The sequence below is a fragment of the Mucor velutinosus genome, assembly GCF_035048745.1.
Source record: "Mucor velutinosus strain NIH1002 chromosome Unknown tig00001563, whole genome shotgun sequence".
Taxonomy (NCBI): Eukaryota; Fungi; Mucoromycota; class Mucoromycetes; order Mucorales; family Mucoraceae; genus Mucor; species Mucor velutinosus.
The window spans coordinates 143,275-159,669 of NW_027041904.1; the positions used below are offsets into that span (position 1 = coordinate 143,275).

Below are 16,395 nucleotides of genomic sequence, written 5' to 3' on the forward strand. Positions count from 1 at the left end.
GTTACGGCTGCCACGGCAGAAGACTGAGTGTAATGAAATAACCACCCAAACGCAACTTGATTGAGAACCGAAATCCACCAAATAGCACTCATTCAAATTCATGCTATTTGGATCTATTAGTAAAAGCGCTCAAATGTACATCAACAACTATTTAAACATACGAAAGTAAAGATACACGCTTATATCGCGCATCGTGTGGTTGAATCACTCCTGATCACAGTGTATTCAATCACACCCATGATGGTCATAATAAGTGATGGTATTTTCATCCAAATAAAATCAAATCAATAACAAGCATATTCAAATATGGCAACTATGCCCTGCTGCCATAGTTGCACAATATCCCAGATAAAGGGTTCCATACTTCAATAACAAACATCACACTTTAAACCATCAAGGTTACATTAAATCATGCTATGACAATACCTCACCCAAGCCCATCAAGGTTACTGAAATCGACCCTTACGGCCAGTGCTCTTGCATTGATTACCACTTTAAATCAAACATCAACAACATTTGCCAGATATCGCAATAGCAGCACCTATTGCTCTCTAACATCGCTAATCCTACAAGCTAGTTGCAAATGTATAAATACTCTTCTTTTTTTTTTTTTTTTTACTCAATTCCAGGATCTTCAGTTCATTTTATACACAAATAAAATACAGTTAATCTCTATTGTATTTTACTATTGCTTTATTTTTTTTTTGTGAAATCTATTTAAACCTGATGTCACTACAATACCCTTATAGTAGTATGTTCTTTTCTTCTTTTTAATATTTTCTGTTTCTTTGAAGCATACCTTTTTTACGTTGTGTGGATGTGCCTATCCCTGAAGCTCAACAAGACTTTATCCGAGGCTAGGAGGTAGATAGGCTGCCTCCACTTGGTTATCGCTACTTACTTTAGTGATGATTGAGAGTCTCAACGCCAGAATTTAAAACTAGGTGGTGTAAGTAAGGCATGTTCTAGCACCTGAGGGAAACTTGATGATAGTAACGGCTGTATTGCTATATATAGCGGAGCTTAAAGTTTTGACTCACATCAAAACAGGGGGAAACCCTCACAAAAGAAGATTTGAGTTAGCGGAGTTTTCAAGCGTTTTGATTGGCTCAGGGGTCCAAACGGCGAAGGGTTACAAATAGTAGATTTCCTATTGATCTGTCTGTGGAATTTGAGGCTTTACAGACTAAAATTCACGGAAAAAAAAGAATAAAAAAACAGTAGTGTCAACTTGATAAAGGTATATTTTATTATCAAACTGACAGGTGTAAAGTAAACTGAAGTCTCTCTACTGGCCAGGTAGATGATCCTTCTTATATACTATAACAATGGATAAAAGTTCTATTAATTAGATTGACAAATAAGTCAACTCAGATCAACTAATGTCTAATCATGCTAAAAGACAATTCCAGCAAGCTAATCATGATTTAGCTCTGTCTGGATGAATAATTAGACTCTCATCCGAAGTACCCTGATCTATCCTTTCCATAAGGATAATTAATATCGATCTAGTAGCATGTATCCGATAGGTACAGTCTTCTTAGTCTATATTAATAGTACATATCTGAGTGTATATCGCTAAGCATACATCTTTAGCATGTATCTGGATATATGGCATGTCTATAGCATATCGTATGCATGTCTATAGCATGTCTCATATATAGTACAAGTCTGTAGTACATAAAGTATCTGTAGCTAGTATCACGGATATAAGCATGTGTCTTATAGCGTGGATCATGAAGTGCACATCTGAAGCAACAAGCTCATATTGCATTAATCTTGGTGCCTATCCAGATATGGTAAACATCCGTAGTCAATGTCGGAATACAAGTATAAGTCTATAGTGCCATCCATGTCCGTGGTGCCATCTATAGCCTATATCTTATATAGTATGAATCTTATAGTACTAGCGTATCTGAAGTCCATATCTTCTCATGATCATAGTATAAATCGATATCGTACATCTAATCCAGTGTACATACAGTTTATATCTAAATCTGGTAACTGGATGAACTGTCGGAATGCAGATCATAGTGGATGTATTCCACACTGTCATTTCATACCATGATTTTGTGTTTGTAATAAAAGGGTATCCAAACAGTTGCAATGTAAAGCCTTTATTGAAAGGTAATAAGAAAAGATGCGATTATTTAATCTGCTGTAATGATTCAAGTGACAAATGTTTCAATCATATGGATTGAAACGTTACTATAGTATATATATAAATAGTCTTCATTTTTGACAGCAGGTAATTGAACGATAGTGAAGATATCTGCCATTACACTCCTTATGCATTTACCACAATAAATCCGTCACTTGATCCTAATACTTCTTGTCCCATAATATTCACATTTATTATACGACAAGTATTAACCAAGATTAAGGACCTACAAATAGTAACACCAATCTCATTCACCCATTCCTAGTACATCTATCTGCCTTCTACAAGAAGATCATTATACTCTATTACATCTGGCATTCACTGCACAACAATGTGGAGTGAGGAATGATGTCTTTTAGATTTATCAGGCGCTGGAAAAGTTATATACATACTACTTAAACAACACAGTGTTGTTTAAATTGTCACTACGGCAGTGTTTATTAAGGTAATTGCAAGAGCTGCTGCATTGGGAGACTTTATTAGTTAACCTACCACTCAGTTTACCATTTCCTCCATTTGAATTATCAGGAGCTATGAGCTTGCTTCATTTTTCAGATGGATGTTTTTATGCTAGTAAAAAAAAGTAGTCAAGTACCCTGTCTCGGTAGACTCAACAACTAGTACTGAGAACACTTTGGCCGATAACGCTTCGCTGCATAAGCCTTGTGTTCTCTTGCTTGCTGGATAATGTATGCAATAGATTTAATGAATACGTGCGATAGAGGAACATATATTCTACATCCAATAGTTTAAAATTGACTCCACCTCTTGTATATTTCAATTATAGTAGTCTTTGACATCTTATCTCGATGTCAAACCCATTTGCAGTAGTGCAGCAGCAATAGTACTCAATGTGTTTGACTTGTTTAGACGATGCGCATCAATCGGTGGTTTCTCTGATACTGTCATTGCAACTAACACTTTACACAGAAGTTTCGTTCCAATGCATTAAGAAGCATCAATGCGGATTTTCAAGCGTAGTGCATTTGTCCATGGCATGTCTCTTATCACGGCTATCACTATTGTTGATATTCTCAACTAAAGTAGTACCACTATTACTATTCTAAAACACCCCCCCCCCCCTCCTTGTTGCTTTCAAGTGAAGAAGTACGCAAAATTTATTTGATTTAATCAAAAATGGCATTCTCAGGACCAAACGACTCTTCAGGTTTACTAATGACAGAAGAACAGCATGTTGTTAGTCAAGACTTGCTTGAAAAAAAACAAAACAAAGCAAAGCAACTTACCATGTACGCACAGGATGCTTGAGACCCAGAGCAGTAATAGCTTCAATGTCCTTCTCGTCCATCTTAAAATAAGTGAGATTGTCTCTAATACGACTAGGAGTGACACTCTTGGGAATAACACAGTAACCACGATTCACACCCCAATTCAGAAGCACTTGGACAGGCGTCTTGCTGTATTTCTTTGCTATCTCAGCGACGCCGGGTTCATCCAAGGTTTTGACAACGCCAGGCTTATATCCAGGATTGCCAAGAGGAGAATAGGCGGTCAACACAATGTTCTTACTCTTGCAGTAGGCCAGCAATTCCTCTTGAGGCAAAGAAGGATGAATTTCAACTTGATTCATGGCAGGAGGAATTTCGCATTTGCTCAGTAAATCTTCCAGCATCGGGATGGTAAAGTTGGAGACGCCAATGGAACGGGCTTTACCGTCCTTGACAAGCTTCTCCATAGCACGCCATGTATCAATGATGGGCACATGGGTGACAGATGCGTTCTTACTAGACTTACACTCAGAGAATTCATAGCCCTTGAATTCCCAAGACATGGGCCAGTGGATCAAGTAGAGATCGACATAGTCCATTTGCAAGTTCTTAAGCGAGCGTTCAAAGACAGGACCTACATGTTGAGGTTCATGGAAATTGCCCCAGAGCTTGGTAGTGATGAAAAGCTCCTCTCTCTTGACATTGCTTTCCTTGATAGCATTACCAACTGCTTCTTCAGTTCGATCTAATCATCAACATCATGACGCGTTATTTCAGTTGGCACAGCTGCATGAATTGCGCTTGTCTGCTCTCACTTACAGATATATGCTGTATCAATGTGCTTGTAACCCTCCTCCAAAGCAACCTTGACAGCATCATAGACTTCCTTGGGGCCATTGTTGCCGCCGAATGTACCGTAACCGATCAAAGGTACATCGTAACCACTGTTGAGCTATGCCAACTGTATCAGCCATGGGCGATCCAAGTTATCATTTGTTTTGCAAATTTACCTTGACTGTAGGAATAGTAGACATTTTATTTTATGAATGAAATGAGACAAAAAAAAAAAAAAGAAAAGAGGCAGCATTTGCAACTAGACCTCGCAATGCATTTATATGTACTAAATCTCTGTCCATCCATGCGTTGTCATTGTATTACTAATGTGACTCTTGTGTATGTGTCGGTATTGATCAACAATGATGATAATTGATTAGCAAAGAGAGAACCCCATTTTAGCCCGCGGACACTATTTAACCGGCACTACCATTCAACTTGCAAGCTATATCTTAACGCCAGTTGTTTGCTTCCTTATTCCTAGATTTCATCTCACGTTCGTATTCGATAGCTTCTTCTACCAACTTTCTGTTCTTGGCGGTACTGATCTGCCTAGTCAATCGCGTGTAACTTGTATCTGGCTTCTTTCTGACATCAATTAGAGCAGATTTCTGTTTCTGCTTCTTTCTACTTCCTCCAGTTGTTGCTGATTCCCGCTTCCTTCCTCTGCTGTTGGCTATTGTTTCATGGCCAGATTGCCCCATGACATCATTTTCCAGTACTTGCCACAGATTGTTCATGATAGCAGCATCTGGTTTGCGACTTGCCATTTGACCTGTATATTCCTCGTTCGGATCTACAGGTGCCATGGCACCAGATGTGGATGCAAGCACATCTTCCGGGTTGAGGGGTCTTCCGAGGTCGTCTCTGGGTATTATCTTGCCATGGAAAGGACATGTTACCAAATCTTTCCGAGGACAAAGTCCACCGTTGTGCAAAGGATGTCGGCATGCCTGCGATAAACAACATGAGATTCTGTCAATCTTGTGCGACTCACACATATGAGATACAGACCTGGATCTCTTTGGGTGCCTCGGATTTGTAGTAGATGGGCCGCTTTCGAAGTTCTTCCAACAAATGCTCTGGCATTTCATTTGTACCTTCACCCGTTCCCATGAATCGATGGCTCTTTTCAATGCCACTCGTGTTGAATTGAACGTTTGTCTTGTCCCAATAATATAAATCCTCTCCCCACTAGGTATCACACATGGTGTTAGGCTTAAATTTCGTTTGCGGATGCTGCAATCCCGTTTATGAATCTTACCTCGACGACGGGTGCACGCTTATATAACTCTTATTTTTCACCATTGTGTAAGTCATTTCTCAACAGATGGCAGATAGCTTGAATGCACTCACCTTCTTTCTCGGGATTCGCCTTTTGCTTCCCCTTATCTTTTGGTACATTCACAGTATCTTCTATCAGAGATGGCGGTCCCTTGTATGTCGCATCTTCCATCATGGCGGGGTCATACGATAGAGGAAACAAACGCTGCAAGGGCGGTAATTTGGAGCCGCTCACGGTACGTTTATCTCGTTCCTCTGCATTGATCTTGTCCACATTGACATCTTCAAACAACTCATCGCCAAATTCGTCATCCTCCTCCTCCTCCTCCATATGAGACGTGTCAATTCGCTTGACTGGTTTGTGCGTTGGCTCGATTTTTAGTAGTTTGGCTTTTCGAATCGCTTCAGATGCTTCTCCTTTCAAATTGATGACTTGTTTGATCCACTTTTCCTTTTCAGCCTTGTCCTACGGGTATTGATGAGTACACACACAATAACGAGTGCAGTAGCATGATCAATTTCGATATTTACTGCCAGATCCATTTTGACAAGCGTGTTGATCCATTGATTCAGCTGGTTGATATGTTTTGTTTCCAACAGGGTATATGCTTCTCTCAATTGATCAAATACAATCTTGTTGTCTTGAGTTTCTTCAACATCCTCCATCAATGACTCTTCTGACATGTCAATTGTGATCTGGTATCGGTTGGATCCCAATCCATGCGACAAAATGCTCTACATATAAACACGGGTGAGTTGAGCTGCATTTGATGCCACTGAATCCGAATCACTTGCATCCTTGTAATTCTCTGCTGCGGACGGGTCACTGTTACTTGCTTCACCTCGTAACAACGCATCAAAATCTAGATCCTCGCCTTGAAAGACGTTTTTTGGTATTAAAATCTCAAAACACCCTTCCATGTTGGTCAAGTTGTCCTTGATAATGTCTAAATGGTCGTTCATGTCCGCTTTCAAAATCTCGAATCGATTGAACTGAATCGCTTTTCTTCTGGCCTTTTTTTTTTTTTTTTTTTTTTTTTTTTTGTTACATGATTTAGATACATCAACTCTCTTCGGCATACTTACATCTGTATTCGATTTGTTTCTCTCATCCATGTGAATTGTAGTCAGTGATCCAGTTTCTCGATCCAGAAAGCCATTATCCAGCAAGAAATCGTACGCAATGCCCAGTTGCCGATATCTCTCGCCGTACTTTGTAAACCACGCTTTAATCAATGCAATGGCATAGTCCTTCAGCTTTGTGGCTACTGGAGCAGGTGGAGGTAATTTCTTGCCTTGGATGCCAACAGTCAGTTGAGTAAACAGTGGAAAATCTTCAGTCAGCAGGTCTCGAAAGTACTTTGAGCGATCAAATAATTGCTCAGTCAGTTGCACGCATGAATATCGTATCTTTTTCTGCCAGTGTTAATGGAGATGGATCTTTTCATGCAAGCTCTAGTCATTCTAGTTTACCTGAGCATGCTTTTTTCTCAATTGTGCCATGATAAACTCAAACGCGACTTGTACAAGGGCATCGGATCGTTTGCATATAGATTTCAGGTTCTTTTTCATGCCATGTTATTCACGATGCAACTCTCTACAAACAACTGTGCTAATCACCTTTAACTTTTGTGCATCCAGCACCCACTCTCCAGTCTCTGTAAGGTCCTTGATCAACCTTCCAATGTTTTCTCTGACATCCACTTCCATTTGGTTCTATTTTATATATATATGTATATATATATATATTCACAAAAAAAAAAAAAAAAAAAAAAAAAGAAAAAGAGAGAGAAAGAGAAAGAGAAAGAAAGGCATGAAATAAAAAAAAGCTTCCGCAGTCTACATTTATTTAAGCAATTCTAACCCATGATATACTTTTTCGTACACTGTAAACACAATACCGCCTGAAAAGATCAATCGAGTCAGTCGAGGTGTGGTTCCCTTCCATAGCGAAAGGATGCCATTTTGCTTGACAACTTGCACCAGGCAATCAAACGAGTTCTTGTAGAGTGTTCTGGCATCTAAACCTTGCATACGAGTTTTGACGACATCCAGCGGCATGGTCGTATACACTGTGACAATACCTGCCATGGCACCAGCAGCAAATGTATGTGCAGTAGGTAACGCTTCATCACCTTGTCCTCGCCATTGCTGTAGCGCTGTCTTGAAGTAAGAATACGAGGTGAATCGAACAGCACTGTTGGCACCTTGTCTTGCCATCACAGGCCCTACACCACGGTATATACCACCCAATCCTTCTTCCGCCACAATGAGCTTGGTGCCATGCACAAGACCCTTATAGCGAGGTGCAGCACTGTTTCTATCATGAATCAATTTGGTCTTGATGGTCTCGGAAGGGGTGACCACCAGCGCTGCCTCTGTCATACCCGCACCTAATCCTGCCAACATGCTTCTGACGCCAGATAATTTACCGTCCTTGTCTCTCAGGGCGTTGGCGATTTGATCGTATGTCAAGAAACGTACGCCTGCTTTGGCTGCATTGCCAATCGCCAATGCAGATACACCCGTGTAGATGGCACCGAATCCATGCGTTCGAACGGTTTTGACAAGGCAATCAATGGGTCCTTTGAATTTGATCTCGCCTGCCTGTAGTTTGCCACCAGCTTGCAATTGAAGTCGAGTTTTCACGTATTCGGTGGGATAAGTAGCGATGCCTTCTACACCACCAGCGACCGTGCCTGATAGAAGAGAGAGAACGGGGTCCTTTTTAGCTTTTGTGTTGGACATGATGCCTAGTTGAATGTTGCAAGAGAGAAAGAGAAAAAGAAAGAGCACGAACAACAGACTATTATATTGGTCTTGAATCAACATCTCATCTGTATTGCCCTTTTTAGACAAGCCAGTAACACATAGATCTATACAGCATAAATGGGTCATTATCCATCAAATCTGATTGCTGCTCATGCCTATCAAGATGGAACAACTGGACGACCGTATGTTGGTATCTATCCGGAGCTCATATAAGCTGATTTCCTTTTGGCAAAAGAGGCCAATTCTACTGAAATCACACTTGATATAGACAGCCTGGCATGACACTGATGGATGCTGGATTGCGATGGGACACACACACAGACACACAGACACACAGACACACAGACACACATACACACATACACAGAAGGCATGCAATCTATTGACATGGCCAGCCGCTTGTAGAGCATCTCATGTTGCCATGCACTGTACTCTGCTAAACCCCTTTGCAAGCATAGCTGTGATCGATACCCATCTCTCAGGCCAATGAGCAATGTGTTGTTGGCATGCTCATCTCCGCTTTCAAAAGCAAAGCAAAAACTTTTTGTTGCTTTTTCTTTCACTTTTTTTTTGTACGCCTGCCAAATCAACATTGACATGGGCTATCAACGAGCAACCGACTACGAGATTGCAGCTGCTATTACCATTGGCATTGAAGCAAAAGATGTGATATATAAGCAATCGATTCAACGTCGATTGTGGGGTCGTCTGGTAGGACACAAAAGAAGCGCATGAAAACTTTTACCAACACACACACACACACACACACACTCTGCTTAGGTGTCTCAAGGTGATCGCTACCAGTGGAACTTGCACGGTAGATCCGTTGTTATTCACATCAATCGACTTGCTGGCAATTCTAAATGCATGAAAGTGGCTCGAGATACCACGCATTTCGAATTTGCCCTGATGCGCTCCCATTGGCAACGATCGCAGGAAGATGAAAAAGATCTATATGTTACCAGTTTGACAGACATGATGCGTACGTTGCGTGTGTGCTAATACATCTTGAGGAGCTTTTTTTTTTTTTTTTAATCAACATGGATTTGTGTAGGCAGTTCGTTTGAGAATTCAGAGGCGTATCGCAAATTGGGCATCCCGGTAGCCAAGTCCATCTTGATCCATGGTGTATCTGGTGTAGGAAAATCTCGATTAGTGCAGTAAGACTCTATATACAGTGTGCAAAAAATCAAAGCAGTGATTTAACCCCCCTCCCCATACATCAAGGTGTGCTAGCGACTTGCTTGCAAGCATCGTCTATGAAATCTCTATACACGACCTACTTGCATTCAACGATGAAGAATACAATGCACCTGAATTCATCAACTACAACCCGTTCAGTCTACTGCTGGAAAAAGCGAAAAGCAACGCACCCTCCGCATTGGTCATTCGCCATTTAGATGCACTGCTCGTGGGAGACAAGACGAGCAAGATTTTGGACATCATCTCAAAAGGCTTAGATAGCATAGAGGACACTACACCAGTGTGTATTGTTGGCCTTGCTCGCAATCTGAGAGCCTTGCCAGAGTCATTGCGCAAAACAGACATATTCAGACAGCATATGACTCTGCCTATACCCACACTGTAAGTGTACTTTTATTTATTGCCAATAGGATACTCACTGCGCTGTGTTCATTAGCCCTCAACGAAAAGCTTTATTACACACATTCCTCAAAGATCTTGGTTTGAAGCCGATAAGGGATACAACGCATGTGCTTGATGACTATGCAACACAGATCAGCATGGTATGTTTTGCGGATGAAATGCAGCGATGCAATCACACTGACTCCCTACTTGCGTGATGATATAGAGAACCTCAGGTTATGTGGCAAGAGACTTGAAATTACTCGTACGACAAGCCAAATTGAAAGCAATGCGGTCAGATAGACAAAGCATGGATATTTCAGACCAATTACAACAACTATCGCTCTCGTCGTCATCTTGCAAGATTCAAATGGTATGGTCAGACTTTGAATACGCACTCGACACGTATCGACCATCACAACGGGCCGAGGTGGAGTCAACATTGCCCAAACGAGACTGGGACGATATGGGAGGCTATGCCACTATCAAAGATCGCATGACACAAGCTGTTTTATTACCGTTGCTGCAACCACATGTATTCACAAAACTGGGCATCAAACCTCCTTCAGGGCTGTTGTTGTATGGACCTTCTGGATGTGGTAAAACGGCACTTGTACAAGCGCTGGTTTCTGAATCCATGATGAATGTTATATCCATCAAAGGGTAAGTAGTGGAACACACACACACACTCACACACACACTCATACGCTCATTAAACCAATAGACCCGAGATTTTTTCCAAATACCTGGGTGAAACTGAAAACAAGGTACGAAAGTTGTTTGCTACGGCCAAACGTATTGCACCCTGCATTGTCTTTATTGATGAAATGGACGCTATTGGCACTAAAAGAGGGTTTGATCTGGGCGATAGCGGTAGTGGCGGTGTCAATGAACGTGTGCTCAGTACATTGCTGAATGAAATGGATGGCGTGGAAGGACGACAAGGTGTTGTGGTGATTGGATGTACCAATAGGCCAGATCAGATTGATGATGCTCTACTTCGACCTGGAAGATTGGATCAGCTTGTTTATGTGGGACTGCCTAGCTTGGAAGATCGCATTGATATTATACGAACCCTATTGAAAAAGATCTCGACGCAGGGTGTGGATATAAATGACTTGGCATCTCAAACTGAATTTTGCTCTGGAGCAGATTTGGAAAACTTGTTTCGGTAAGTGTGTGTGTGTAAGTGGTTTGATGAGGGGGGATGTGTAGGTTCATTAACCCGTTGTTTCAAAAATGCAACAGTGAAGCAGGCACGGCAGCGCTCAGAAAGGACTTGAATGCGCAATACATCACGCCAGACGACATTGCATCTGTCATCATACCCATCTGTGAGCGAGCAGAGAATCAGATTTTGCAGGGAAGACTTGACATGTACGAAAAGTTTTTGCATGATCACAGCTTATAGCTGTAGATGCAAATTTAAAATTAAAATTGGCTGTGTAACAAACTACACGTGCAGTAATAAATAAACCCTTTCTTTGTCTGTTTCGCTTTTTTTTTTCCTCTTCTTTCACTCCTTGATTTTATTACTATGCTTTCTTCTGCTTCGACTACACCAGCCGCAGCAGAAGACCCTTCTGCCAAGAGATCAGAGTCTACCGATAATACAGATACCCAAGTGATTTCGAAATTAACAAATGTCGATGTAAGCATCTAGAGCATTGGCTGTGCCTTGATACCGAAACAGGTCCATTAACATGGTTCTCCTTTCAAGGGTGGATTTCAATGTCTATTAGATAAAGTCAAGCACGATATGCAAGCAGCCAAAGTAAGCACTGCAGTGCAATGCCAAGGTGAAATCAAGTGACTAACACGAGCAAACAACAACAGGATGTAGCCACGTTTCTGAAAAAGAGAGCCATCATTGAGGAAGAGTATGGCAAACAAATGATCAAGTTGGCTCAATCCATGACCGAATTATACGATAAAAGCCATTGCAAGCCAAGGTGAGCTGATGCCGCACGGGTGATTGTCTTTGTCGATACTGATACCATGTAAGCAGCACTTATGGCACAGTGTGGACTCAATTCCTCAAAGTGCATGAAACCATTGGAGATCAGCGAGTGAAATTTTCAAGTGATATTGCAGAGGTAGCTGACGACGTGCAGATCATGTGTAAAGATACCGAAAAGAGCAGAAAGCAAGTAAAGGAAATAGGGATCCGACATGAACGAAATCGTCTAGACGCTGAAAGCTCATTAGAAAAGGTAAACCTTCCACATAAAAGGAGGAGACATCAGACATACTAATGGCTCCAAAATACCAATTTAGAGCAAACAAAAGTATGACATGTTGAGTGAAGATTGGGAAAGAGCGATATTAGCGAGAAATAGTAACGATTCAGACCATTTACCAAAGAAAGGTGGGCTTTTTAAAAGCAACAAGACACCAGCCCAAGTAAGGAGTCTACTGTTATCTCATATATATATATATATATATATATATACTAACAAGCCATCTTACTATCAGCTAAAGAAACAAGTGGATGAATCATGCGTCAAAGCGAATCATGCTCAAACAACTTACAAAAATCAACTCGTAACAACCAATGCAACTCGACAAGACTACTACCAAACACAACTCCCCTCTGATCTAGTAACATTAAAAAGTGTGGATGATGAATGCTGCACAGCGATTCGATACCAATTGGCTCGTTATGCCTACCTATTTGAGGAATCGCTTACCAGGGATGGATTAGCGCTGGACAATGATGAGGGACAAGGCTTGCGATCCTTGACAGAAAAGATCGATTATCAAACAGACATTTCAGAGGTGGTCAAGGAATACACTAGCAAGGCACACAAAGTGAAGAAAGAAGATATACCCTATAAAGAATATCCCATGTCAGCTACTGCATTGAACGTATTAAAGCCGAACCCTGTGTTTGGTGTGGATTTGACACAACTGATGCAAAGAGACGGTCAAGAGGTCCCTGCTGTGGTCATTAAATGTGCAGAGGCGGTGGAAGCCACTGGACTCAAGACAGTGGGGCTGTATCGTGTGTCAGGTACCAGTACGCAAATTCAGCGATTGAAGAGTGCGTTTGATAGAAGTAAGTGTGCATCGTTGCCACATGGATATACAAGACTGATGTGATTTGCTTTAGATTGCGCTGCCGTGGATTTGACGTCTGATGAAAACAATGCCGATGTCAACAATATCACCAGCTTGCTCAAACTTTGGTTCAGAGAATTACCAGACCCCTTATTCCCTCAATCATCATACCAGCATTTCATGAACGCAGCTAGAATTGAAAACGACAGAATGAGAGTGCTCGGTCTACACACCATCATCAATGATTTGCCAGACGCACATTATGCAACATTGAAATATATCATGTGTCACCTTGACAAGTAAGTTACAATGGTTGCCATGTTACATGCCACTCATTACATGATAGGGTTCAACAATTGCAAGAGTTCAATAAAATGACAACAGCCAATTTATCGACCATCTTTGGCATGACACTGATGGGTGGAGATCAGGGCAGCAATCAATCCACCGTCTCTTCGCAGCAGGACAACCAAAGACTTGCTGACACACATTGGCATGTCAAGGTGGTTCAAACCATCTTGGAAAACTATCGCTTAATCTTTGAGCCTGACGAAGAGCAATGAGCTCGGTCCTTTATGTATAACGTTTTAATATCTTAATCATCATCATCTTGAAATAAATTGTAAATCAACAAGTTTAAAAAAGAACTGTGTTGCTTGTGAGCGAGGAATTTTTTTATGGGGGCGCACAGAAATAGAACCACAAAAAGATAATTGTGTTCCTTTTTTCTTGCTTTTCTTTTCCTTTCATATATACAAAATCCATTCTTTAGCATGGTAGGTAGCACTTCTTCTTGATCATGCAATGCGTCCATAATGACCAACATGTGCATGGACCTAGGGAAACTGCTGTGGTTCAGAGAGTCAAGAAGCTGAAAGCCATCAAATTAAACCCATCAAGAACACCAACAAAGCAAAGGGTGCAGGACAGACATTAGGTGGCGGTGGTGGTGCATCTGCTTCGCCATCCAACATTGATAGTGAGGGATCCAGAGAAGCTATGCTGAGCGCAGCCGAGAAAAGAAGAGTTCAGGTACGTTCTTTCAATTGTTTGGTGCGTTGTGTTTATTTATTTACACATTGTTGAATCAGGCTGAGAATCGAGGCGTAAAAGAAGGTGGAAAGCTAAGCAAACAGTTGGCTGATGAAAAGAAGCAAAAGAATCAGCCTGTATCGCCAAGGAATGGAGCGGATGATCGGCTTGTTGTAAGTTGTCTGCATGTGTATATACGTGATGGTAACTGATAGCAACTATAGTGGGATTAAAACACAACATGCCTATCAATGCAACCCCATTTTTTCGACCCCACACACACACACACACACACACACACACACACACACACACACACACACCATGCCAACGCTTTGTACAATACGAATACCTCTCCTCAACCATCATCGACGATACTTACACAATAAATAATTTAATCTTGCAACAACACTGTAATGAGAGAAACTGGATATTTTTTTTTTTTTACTGTTTGCTCTATTTGCGTATTGTAAAGGTCAATGCCCAATGGGTAACTGGTGATATACATGGACTGATGGGGATGAGGCGTATGCGTGCTAATGAGAGAGGAGGCATCAGCTTCTGTCAACGGGTTTCAGTTCCATTCAATAGGTGTTTCTACAATGGAGTCGGTAGAGACTTGTCGACAGTAGTGTGCGTTTGCAGACATGGCAAAAGAAGCCAGGGTTGTTGGGATTAGGAAGTAGTAGGCCATCTTCATCTTAAGCGGCGGGAGAGGGGATGATTTTGACTTGCAGAAGGCGCGGGCTGTTGTAGGTACGATTCACATTGCTGGTCTGTATAGCCAACGCGTTGCTATCGCTGGAAACGATACGGGTGTTTCTCTTTGCTATGATGGAGTGCTTGTTGGTTAAATGAGTAACAAAGTTGCACGTTTGTCCAAATGCTCGGTCACATTTTGCATGATACAGATCAGCATTGTCAACATTGATAACAGCATCTGGATAGAAAACCTTGAATTTTTGCCATTATTCACAAAGTAAATCACTTGGCAACGACGACGCTACCATGATACATTCAAACGTTTACATACACTGCAATAATGATTGGGATTGTCCAATATAGTGATAGGCAGAAAGTCTTGAATTGATATCTGAGTAATAGTTTAGCTTTATACATGGTAGTCGATTGTATACGTGATTGTTTAGCCAAAGATAGCCTCTGATTTGAGACTACTCTCTTGTTTTACCATTGTAATAGCAGTGTCTTTGAATTGTCGATCACTACCTTGGCTTGAGTTGGCGTCTTGTGGAAATTGCATTTGAAAGAGTAATTTGTCTTCGTCTTTTTAATCGATTTGGGATGGATACCCATCATAGGGATCCTTTCTGGTTTGATAGCACTTCTACTACCAGCGCGTCATTTTGTACCAACCAACATTGGTACATCTTTTCTAATCCCATGTTGTTATATATCACATCAACAAAGGTTGATACATACTCTAAAAGACAATATTGGTACAAATAATTAAAACCAGTGCTGATACGTGCCATATAAAGCAACGTTAGTACTTGCTTCATACACCAACATTAGTAAATTCTCTACCAATCAACTAAATAATATGATACCATCATCGACTGCTGGCCTTTCGTTTTACTATCATCTTCACTGATAAACAATAGTTTGTATAAAATGGCAATACAACCAACATTTCGGCATGACATTGCCATAAGTAACTCACAGTAGTAGCTGATGAATCCAGTGGCACCTGAACAATTTATTGTATAATGTGGTCTACTAGTGCACCAAAATAAACGTGATATAGCACATTGAGATTCAAACGCATACCACTTTATATTAGTTGGTGTTCGGTTATTGACGTTAATGACAATAACGAATGCAACTATCATGATGCCTTCCCAATTTTCTTCAACGAAGATAGAAGGATAACTTGTATGAAGAACATTAACCAATCAAAACCACGGTAAATAATTTCGGGCTCCGATTTCGGAGTTTCTGGTCGATTTGATACCCCGCTCTTGCCATTTAAACGATGGTGCAATTGAAATTTTTGTAGGTAGTGTGGTTGAAGAGAAAAGGGAGATTTTAGAAAATAGATAATTTTGAATAGATGCTGCTAATAAAACTTTTTAAATTACTATATGAATGTAGTATGTATGTATAGTAGAAGTTGTAGAAGAAACTTTTTTCGATTAGGATATGTTTGATGTGGGGTTATTGAATGAGTAATGACGGAAAATGTTCCAAATGACCGATTTTCAAAGGGCCATAGCGCTAGATTTTACTAAGTGAACGAGAGCTTCAAACTTAAAAGCTTCTGTTTCTTTTTCAATTTTCTATACGATGGTATGGTTATTATAGATAAATAAATAAAAAACTGAATATCCCCTGCTTGTAGCTCATAAAATATATGATTTTGAGCAAATTTATGAAGGGAACGTACATCTGGTACTTAAAACCCTTATATTATAATGGATA

At 40.7% G+C, this 16,395-nt stretch overlaps 6 protein-coding genes across 6 annotated transcripts; 3 read left to right on the forward strand and 3 right to left on the reverse strand.

Annotated features, from left to right (window-relative positions):
• Positions 1 to 3,288: 3,288 nt before the first annotated feature.
• ATC70_008645 (uncharacterized protein) lies at positions 3,289 to 4,424 on the reverse strand (the record flags this gene model as incomplete). The annotated part of the gene is made up of 4 exons (XM_064827892.1): positions 3,289 to 3,334; positions 3,409 to 4,135; positions 4,210 to 4,342; positions 4,401 to 4,424. The coding sequence occupies 4 exons, from the start codon at positions 4,422 to 4,424 to the stop codon at positions 3,289 to 3,291; spliced, it is 930 nt and encodes a 309-aa protein (XP_064685094.1).
• Positions 4,425 to 4,676: 252 nt separating this feature from the next.
• SCP1 (calponin) lies at positions 4,677 to 7,218 on the reverse strand (the record flags this gene model as incomplete). Its single annotated transcript, XM_064827893.1, has 9 exons — positions 4,677 to 5,177; positions 5,239 to 5,418; positions 5,489 to 5,517; positions 5,581 to 5,974; positions 6,040 to 6,243; positions 6,304 to 6,522; positions 6,595 to 6,918; positions 6,982 to 7,071; positions 7,129 to 7,218. 9 exons carry the CDS (start codon positions 7,216 to 7,218, stop codon positions 4,677 to 4,679), a joined length of 2,031 nt encoding a protein of 676 aa, XP_064685095.1.
• A 135-nt stretch (positions 7,219 to 7,353) lies between these two features.
• Positions 7,354 to 8,256, reverse strand: ATC70_008647 (MICOS complex subunit; the record flags this gene model as incomplete). The annotated part of the gene is made up of 1 exon (XM_064827894.1): positions 7,354 to 8,256. One exon carries the CDS (start codon positions 8,254 to 8,256, stop codon positions 7,354 to 7,356), a length of 903 nt encoding a protein of 300 aa, XP_064685096.1.
• Positions 8,257 to 8,877: 621 nt separating this feature from the next.
• ATC70_008648 (uncharacterized protein) lies at positions 8,878 to 11,275 on the forward strand (the record flags this gene model as incomplete). The annotated part of the gene is made up of 8 exons (XM_064827895.1): positions 8,878 to 8,991; positions 9,061 to 9,262; positions 9,335 to 9,440; positions 9,508 to 9,864; positions 9,920 to 10,025; positions 10,091 to 10,527; positions 10,589 to 11,035; positions 11,113 to 11,275. 8 exons carry the CDS (start codon positions 8,878 to 8,880, stop codon positions 11,273 to 11,275), a joined length of 1,932 nt encoding a protein of 643 aa, XP_064685097.1.
• A 126-nt stretch (positions 11,276 to 11,401) lies between these two features.
• ATC70_008649 (uncharacterized protein) lies at positions 11,402 to 13,487 on the forward strand (the record flags this gene model as incomplete). The annotated part of the gene is made up of 8 exons (XM_064827896.1): positions 11,402 to 11,515; positions 11,585 to 11,638; positions 11,701 to 11,816; positions 11,873 to 12,077; positions 12,142 to 12,267; positions 12,340 to 12,922; positions 12,977 to 13,223; positions 13,271 to 13,487. 8 exons carry the CDS (start codon positions 11,402 to 11,404, stop codon positions 13,485 to 13,487), a joined length of 1,662 nt encoding a protein of 553 aa, XP_064685098.1.
• A 210-nt stretch (positions 13,488 to 13,697) lies between these two features.
• ATC70_008650 (uncharacterized protein) lies at positions 13,698 to 14,189 on the forward strand (the record flags this gene model as incomplete). Its single annotated transcript, XM_064827897.1, has 4 exons — positions 13,698 to 13,700; positions 13,765 to 13,956; positions 14,016 to 14,129; positions 14,181 to 14,189. 4 exons carry the CDS (start codon positions 13,698 to 13,700, stop codon positions 14,187 to 14,189), a joined length of 318 nt encoding a protein of 105 aa, XP_064685099.1.
• Positions 14,190 to 16,395: the final 2,206 nt, after the last annotated feature.